General features: G+C 55.7%; 1 protein-coding gene across 1 annotated transcript; it reads left to right on the forward strand.

The window, feature by feature from the left end:
- The first annotated feature begins 6,205 nt into the window (after positions 1-6,205).
- On the forward strand, positions 6,206-6,946 carry LOC124653864 (dehydration-responsive element-binding protein 1H-like). The gene has a single exon (XM_047192927.1). The coding sequence runs from the start codon at positions 6,206-6,208 to the stop codon at positions 6,944-6,946; it is 741 nt and encodes a 246-aa protein (XP_047048883.1).
- Positions 6,947-8,722: the final 1,776 nt, after the last annotated feature.

The following is an 8,722-nucleotide window of genomic DNA, read 5'->3' on the forward strand; positions in this document are numbered from 1 at the left end:
AATGCATACTCAATAGATCTTCCAGAGGATGAGTTTGGTGTCAGTAATTCTTTCAATGTTGCTGATTTGACACCATATGACGGAGAAGACCTTGGAGCGTCGGGGTCGACGCCTTTTGAAGGGGGGAGATGATGAGGACATCCCTACCTCACTACTACCTCCGTCATTACCAACTGAAGATGAACTCTCTTGTGAAGCTCAAGTCCAATGAAGTTCGGATTGGACCAATGACACGAGCTCGTGCGAAGCTACTTAAACAACGGAGTGAACTTGTTTCTAAACGATACTTTGATTGATGAGAACTTTATACTGCCTAAGTCCTATTACTTGTGTATCATCGGGTATCAAGAGGAGACGAGCATCGCACGAGGAGAGGAGCAGCTGGACATGAAGACGGACGACAAGATGGCCGTGAAGGCTGGACATGGAGCTGGACATGAAGATATCTCATGGACGCGCGAGGGAGGAGCGGGAGGCATGCGCGAGAGGAGAAGAAGAAGTCCGGGCCGGTCCGGAACCCGGTCGGACCGGCCCCCGGACCGGCCAGCCCGGTCCACGGCCCGGTCGACCGGCCGCTAACCGGACGACAACCGGACGAAGCCCCTCGTACCGGACGAAAACCGGAAACTTCGCAGTTCCCGGTCCCCAGCCCGGTTGACCGGACCACGGACCGGACAGTCCGGTCCACGGCCCGGTTGACCGGCCGCCAACCGGACCGGCCGGTCCACAGCCCGGTCGACCGGATCCCGGACCGGACGCGTCCGAGTCCGTCTCGACCAGATCTATTCCGGGTCGGTTATTTTTGTATCTTTTCGACCAGAACTCGTCCCGGACGCCTATATAAGTGCCCAGGACGCCCCCTAGCTGCTTTAGACCACGTTTAAGATAAACCCTAGTTCTTAGTTGTTTGCTCGCAAAACTATTGAATTCCCTACACCATATTGCTTGGATATTGTGTAGATCCTGTTTAAGTCTTGTGTGATCTGCTTGTTCCATTGGGAATTAGACGGTTGCAACTTACCGCTTCGTGGTCGGCGGCTACGTGCGCAAGTGTGTGGAGTTGCGAATATCTTGCAGGGTTGAGAGCTGTTGCAACTGGCGACAGGGACCAATCGAGGGATCTCGTTGCGTCATACAAGTTATCATCCACTTCATCGTCGTGTATCTCCGCTGCCATCACCCGTGATCATCATCACCACCGTTGCTTACTGAGAAGATCGGACCACCCCTTATCAAGTTTGGTGCACTCAACTCGTGTATTTTGGTTCGCGTTTTTACGGGCTCTGCTAGAGATGCTCTAAGAGCATCTCCAGTCGCGTCCCCCAAACCGGCGTTTGGGGGACGGCGGACAAGAAATGGGGAAAATCGCGTCCCAGTCGCGTCCCCCACATGCATGCATGCAGCCCCTAGTCCCCACATGACATTCTCTTTCCCCACACTTTCTCTCACATACTTTTCCCACATGGGGTGGTCCCTTCTATTAAAATGCATGCATCCGGACGCTGTTTGAGGGACGCGGCTGGAAAGGGCCTCTTAGGCTGCCACACAAGCCCCCGCGTCGCTCCTCCTGGAGCGGCTCGGGCGGAGCCAAGATCTGCACCACCTAGCCGCCCCTCCTCCAGATCCTCCTCCGCCGCCGCCGGTGGATGCCGCCGGGAAAAGCCCGTGCGGTGGCCGGTGGCGGCGGGCCTTCTCCCCGTAGCGCGCGAGCTTCCTCCCTTCGGTGATGCTGGCGGCGCTCAAGCGGGCGTTGCTGTGCGGCGAAGCCGGCCGCGCCCAAGCGGGCTTTGGTGAGGGCGAGGCCGACCACGGCACGGGGAACTAGTGCGCCTCCGGCCATGTCCTCCTCCTTGCTTCTCTGCCGCTGCCACTGGCCTCTCCGACCTCCAAAGCTCGCAGAGGGGTTCTTTGGCCGGCCGCGCCCAAGCGGGTGCCGGTGCGGGTGAAGCTGGCCTCGCCCAAGCGGGCGTCGGCATGGTGGTGGACCGGGATGCGGTGGTTCCAGGCGGGGCGGCGAAGGTCGGCAGGTGCGGTGCGGCGCGCTGCTTCGCGCCTGGCTGCGCAGGCTGATTGGGCCAGATCTGGGCCGCGCGGGCCGCGTCCTTCGCGTGGCGGCACGATACTCTGCTCGGGCTGCTTTCCAGTCATGGTGTGGCGGCGTTGTCTCCTTTGCTGGCCAGGGCAACGGACAGGGCGAGCGGGTGGCCAAGCGGCCTTTGCTCCGGTTCCAGGGACCTGGCGGCTCGGGCAGGAGGCTGCCTGGTGGACGGCTGGAGGCAGGTGGGGTGCGCACTGGCTCTTGGTGGCCGGAAGGGATGCCGGTCATGAAGCCGTCCTTGATGGTGCTCCGGCGAGGTTTGTGGAGAGGTCAGGTGTGACTGAGGTGTGCCGGGAACTCAGGTTCCAGCGAGGTGTGCAGTTCTTCGGATGAAAATCTTGCTCGACTTCCGTCGATGCCGGTGATGACGTCACTTTTGGGTGTCGTTTGCCTTGTTGAAGGCGTTACCGAGAAGATCTAACACTTCTCCCACTCTTGGATCTTGTCTTTTGGTGAAATCCTAAATCCGCATGTCGGATTGGCGATGGCGGTATCCGCGATGTCGTTACTTCGATGGAAGCATCGTTTTGGAGACATGATACTGATGGGAGCACCTGGGCTGTGGTCTAGCGGCTGGTCGGGTGCTTTCAATGGCGGGTGTTCTTCGAGTCTGTGGTGCTGGGTATCGTGGGGTTGCCCCGTGGTGGTGGTAGCAGGAGCACTCTCGACATGCAGGCGGCGCCAAACGAGTCTTGTTTTCCGCCCTCTCAAGACCGGAGCGGCACATGCCGCCTCCCTTCGGTTATGTCTTCTCTCTCCGGTGTTGTTGAAGCCGGCGAACAAGCTCGTGTCAATGGTGTTCGATTCAACATGATGGAGTGACCTTGGGGCTGTTGCAATGAAGTCGAAGATGTCCCACCGTAAGCACGAGGGATGATGTTCGGTGACGTTGCTTGTCCCGGTGGTGTACTTCTCTGTTTGTGCCGCCCATAGCCTTTCTGGCGCTCTTTATGTCTAGTGGTGCTCTTGTTGATGTAAAGGTTTTCGCCCGGTTTTCCTTAATAAACTGAGCAGTTTTGGGTCTCTGTACCTTTTCTTCTAATGCAATGAACACAGCAGTTCTCCTGCTGTTATTCAAAAAAAAAAGGAAATGGCCTCTTTTCTGTACAGATTTTTGATCTCTTTTTATTCGGCGCGGTCCTAAACGTGCCCCAAATCATTTATGCCGGACGTTTTTTGAGGGATGCAGTGGAGATGCTCTAAGGGCATCTCCAGCGGCGCGACGCAAACGGACGCTGAGCGACCGTTTGTGTCCGCCGTGACCGAAAATGCGTCGTGCACCACCTCCAGCGGCGCGACGCAAAGTGACCGGGCCGTCCGCAGAGACACAAACCTGGCCCAAATATGCGGCAGGTTTGCGTCTCGGCGGACGCTGCGCGGACGCGCAAAGTGTCCGCTCGGTCCTCGCACGGGCCCGCCTGGCAGCGGCACAACTGCTTGGTCTTCGGCCATTACTTCCGGGCGGCGCGCTGCAGCCTTCGCAGGGTCGCGTTAATGGCGTGCCTCGGCTTCCGCGAGCGTGCACAGCTAGTAGACGTTGCACTGGCATGCCATTGAAGGCGATATGGCGTCGGAGCCTTTTAAATGGACGCTGCCGGCATCCATTTCGACGACCAAACCATTGCCAAATCCCACAGTATCCACCCCACCGACGCCATGGGAAAGAAATGCTGGCCGTTCCGCAAGACGAAGAACGACCAGGAGGCAAGCGGCTCGCGTTCCGGCAAGAAGGCAAGGGTCGGCCGGTACGTCCGAGTTGAGCTCGCGCGGCAGCTATGGGAGGAAAACCGGCCTGTGCCATGGCCGGACGCGAACTTGCCGGGAGGGGGCGGTACTCGAACTCGCGGCGCGGGCCGGCCCCCCCCCCCCCCCCGTGCCGCGCGAGGGCCGAGAGCGGCGGGACGAGGTGCGAGGCCGCCGAGCGATCTTGCCGCCGGATCTGCGGGAGGATGAGGCGTACGCGCTGAACTCCTACAACTGGATTTCATTCGGGGCGTGGGAGTTCGACGCGCGCCGCCGCGCTGGCTACCTCGGCGACGTCGACTTCTTCGAACGAGAGATCGCCGCAGAAGAAGAAGAGAACGACCAGGAGGACGCGGACGACGAGGAGCACGCGAACGAGGACGTCGACATGGTCGACTACGACCACGACGACGGCGGGCCGGCGTTGGATCCGGAGACCCAGCCGCCGGACCTTTCCGAGGATGAGGCCATTGCCATGGCACCGGCCAGCGACGCGCAGACGAGCTCAACGAGCTCGCTTTGTGGGACGGGCTCGCAATCCAGCTGCGGGAGTCGGCGCTCGCGCAGGGAGGCCGGCGACTCCTCCGGCTACGCCGACGCGTTCCAACGACCGCGCTCCGCTCTTCGCTCCGGCGTGGGATCCCCGGCCACGGCCTCCTCGCCCATGCGGCGGTACCTCCTCCACCGCCGGCGTACGAGCTTCCATGGCCGACGCCGGAGTTCATTAACCTCGTCAGCGACGACGACCAGTAGGCAGCAGCAACTTTTAGGCTTTTTATGTAAATTATGGTTGCATGAATGAAAAAAAAATTATGCGTCGCGCCGCTGGAGCCACCCCCGACGCAAACGGACGCCCGGACGATTTCGACCATTTCGGCCGACGCAAACGGACACGACGCATCCGTTTCGACGTCCGAAATGCGTCGTGCGATGCCCTAAGTAGCGTAGAAATGGCAACTGGATCACTGAATCTTGTTCCTGTCAACATTGTCGTAACGCAAGCGTATCGTGCGTTCCTGCCGTCGCTTCGCTGGTTCTCGAGGAAGCAGCCGCAGAGCTCTCACGCGCTAGCTCAGTGCTGTCAAAATCGCGAGAGTGGCAAGCGTGCCCTGCCGTCGCTTCGCTGGTCCAGTGCGCGAGCTTGTGGTGGTGGAGGAAGCAGCCGCCCTACATTCACGCTGTGAATGATCGATGCAGAGTCACGCGCTAGCTCAGCTAGCGTCTCCTCTCCTCCTCCGTTATTAAGCGTGTGCTGTGGCCAACATGCCATCGATTTGATGTCTCATTGTGTCCCCTTGTTACTAGGGACTTGGCTTCTAGTTGCATTGATCTTTGCCTTGATGTGGGCAGGTGGTGGTGGCGTCCATGTTTTTGAAGCCGTTGACTAGCAGGGCTCTTAATCTTGGAGAATCGGGAAACTGAGAAAAAACAGCATACATGGTAATGATGAAATATTAAGACAACATTCAAACGAATTCTCTTGCAGAATTTAAAACAACATACAAGGCTTCGGTGCCAAAGTCCAATGGGCGACATACCTGAAGATTCCCGAATCGGATCTGATTCGGTCACGCGCACCCATCTCTTTTCGGATCGTATGGTTTCAGAGAGAGCGACCTCGTTGAAGGCTTTATTTTGTGAGCGCTGGCTAAAATCCATGATATATCTATGATCATGGCAATAACGGTGATTATGTACTCTTCTCTTCTTGGAGGCATCACTTTTGAAGAAGATGGATTTTCTGACGATGTCTTGGTGATGTTTGATCCATTGTTACAAGGAATAGTTCACAATAGCGAGACTTTTCTTTTCTGTAATTTTTTTTTACCATGTGCATCCATATTGCAATACAACAGTTGCAGAGGCTAAACATAATTAGTATCTATCTTTGCAACACTAATATGTCCCTTTGTCGAAACAAAATAAAATTCTCTTCACCAGATATTCAGAACTTCCTTCGAAATACAAATTCAGTGCTCGCTGTCTTTGTGAGCTGCTCTGTTGAAGGCGGCACTCCGAAGACGGTGGAGAAGAATAAAGAGGGAGGGGACACCTAGACTACGAGATTTAGCTTACATCATTTGGGCCTCCATGGGCTTCGTTGCTTAACGCTGCAAAAAAAGGCCACGCGTCAGCTCCTCAGCGGAAACGCGCCGCCGCCCGCCGCCACGTATATTTTGAGCGCGTGAGGGATAAACTATATAAGACCGCACCCCTCGCACAGCAATGAGATACCCAAACACTCCGACCTCGACCTCAGCAACATCGCCGCCGGCAACCTCAGTCAGACAGTCACACTCCTGTCTCCTGACTCCACATCCAGCATACCTGACGAAGCTAAAGCCAGCAACCAGCTACTCATCGATGGACATGGCCAGTGAGCCGTCCTCCTCAACCACGTCGTCGCACGAGCACTCGGCGGCGACGTCGTGGGCGCCGCCGCCCAAGCGTCCCGCGGGGCGCACCAAGTTCAAGGAGACGCGCCACCCGGTGTACCGCGGCGTGCGGCGCCGCGGCAGCGCCGGCCGGTGGGTCTGCGAGGTTCGCGTCCCCGGCGGCAAGCGCGGCGAGCGGCTCTGGCTCGGCACGCACGCCACCGCCGAGGCCGCCGCACGCGCGCACGACGCCGGCATGCTCGCGCTGCTCGGCGGCCGCTCCGTCTCCGCCTCCGCCGCGCGCCTCAACTTCGCGGACTCCGCCTGGCTCCTCGCCGTCCCGTCCGCGCTCGCCGACCTCGCCGACGTCCGGCGCGCGGCGCTCGCCGCCGTCGCGGACCTCCAGCGCCGGGAGGCCGCCGATTGCGTCGCGACCGTCCCCATTTACGAGGCCGACGCCTCCGGCTCTTCCGCGTCGTCGTCCCTGGACGACGCCGGCTCGTCGGCCACGTCCCAGCCTTCTGAACTGGAAGGATTGTTCGAGGTTCCGGCGGCTTCATTTCTGGGCAGCGACATGTTCGGGTTCGAGTTCGGCATGTCCGGCGAGATGGACCTGGGATCGTACTACGCGGACCTCGCGAAGGGGATGCTCCTGGAGCCGCCACAGCCGGAATTCACCGAGCTTTGCTGGGATGGCGGAGCTGATTACGCCGCGCTCTGGAGCTACTGATGAAACTGAAACACACCCGGCCCCAGCTGCGTGAAACCATATGGAACGGACTGAGCCTGCACCTGCTTGCAGTGAACATAGCAAAATCTGCGGAAATCTTAAGTTCTTAACTGAACTCGTCAAATAACATGACCCGAAGAGAAAGAAACACGACCGGAAAGACGCTGCTGCTCCCTGCCAATCGCTTGAAGGTCAGCAGTTTCAGATTTTTCAGACAGATCGCTAAAGGATTACTTCCAGAAAAGGGTAATTAAAAAAAGATTGTCCAAGCGATCTAATCCAGATTCCAGAAGATGTGGCCAAGAAAGCAACAAGGCATCGGAGGTCAGCCGGTTGAAGCTATGGGTCTTTTCCCGGTTTCCTCAGAGTCCTGGTAGCCACGCGAATTGACGCGATGTGCCTCGCTCGCTCTTTGGGGGCGCCTTCCTGAATCCTATGGCCACCAGGGCAAGATGCCTAGATATAATAATGTCTCAATTTTTTTAGATGACGTGCCACCTTATATATTTAGTTTGGTAGTGTAGTGAAGTAGGTAAACACTGTTGCATTTGTTGTTGTAAACGTTGATCCGGTGAAATGAAGGAAGGAAGCTCTTTTCTCATGTTGTTAACTCTGAAGTTTATAGCCTCTCAATAATAAGCAATCCCCATATATTAATTTAACTCAATTAAATATCATGACACCAAGATTCACGAGATTTGCCTAGACAGCATCTTCTTTGGCGAGCTTGGTGCTTCTTAGTTTTTCTTGTTTATCCGTGATCTGCTTTCAAGAGGAATTTCTCATCACTTTTGTACCAGTTTAGCTGTTTGGCTTTATTTATAGAACGGGACCAAAGCTTGTTTCAAGAGTGAACTAGATATGTGATCAAAGTATAGGCAATAACCTAGCACATCTATCTTAATTGCACATGCAGTAATCACCGACGCCCGTTCCCGCGGCCATATGGATCCCGTCCTCTCCACCGCTTCTGCCTCTCCTCGTGCAGGCGCACTCTTAGCCCCGGCCTGGGGCTATGGACAATCTAGGCGACCTCTTGCTCTCGACGATCAAGGGATCAGGCGACCTGGGGCTCAGAATCGGAGGCAATCTGGAACCCTAGACTATCAAGGGATGTGGCGACCTGGACGGAGGAGAGTGCGACCTGGGGCGGATGAGAGCATGCAAGTTGGGGCGAATCAGGTCAGGGGAGCTGGCTGTGGCAGAGGAGTGCTCGGTCGTGGCGGAAATGGAAGATGACCACCTGGGTCGAGGAAGAGATGGAAGACATGCATAGCAATGCCATTTTTTCTGATTTTTCACCATGTATGAAGTTTTCTTAAACGTCTTATATTTGACATGGAGTGAGTATTAATCATTTTTAGTGAGACATTATGTTACCAAGGAAAGATATATGATACAAATAGAGAATGCAACATTCTGTTATTATTTATTAAGGGATCATCTCTTAGCTAAGAAAATCATCCTCCTTTTTTTCTCTCTTTTAACAAAAAATATAAAGTCTAAGGCAACTCTAATACATATGTTGTCCTATACATTCACTGCATTAGCCAATATATACACCCCTAGTAATAGGAGATCAATTGGAGGTTTTGGCTGGAGTACTACAAGGTAGCAAAAGTACAAATTGAAATTTGGGGATGTGGAATCGCAAAAAAAATAAAAAAAAATGGGGTGTCTGTCACTCTGTCATGTGCACCCCAAGCTAACCACGCGGAGTCCTCCAAATATATTTTAGACGCGGCTAAGATGAAGAATATATCCATCTATTTTGGG

The sequence above is a fragment of the Lolium rigidum genome, chromosome 5 (assembly GCF_022539505.1).
Source record: "Lolium rigidum isolate FL_2022 chromosome 5, APGP_CSIRO_Lrig_0.1, whole genome shotgun sequence".
In the NCBI taxonomy this organism is placed as follows: Eukaryota; Viridiplantae; Streptophyta; class Magnoliopsida; order Poales; family Poaceae; genus Lolium; species Lolium rigidum.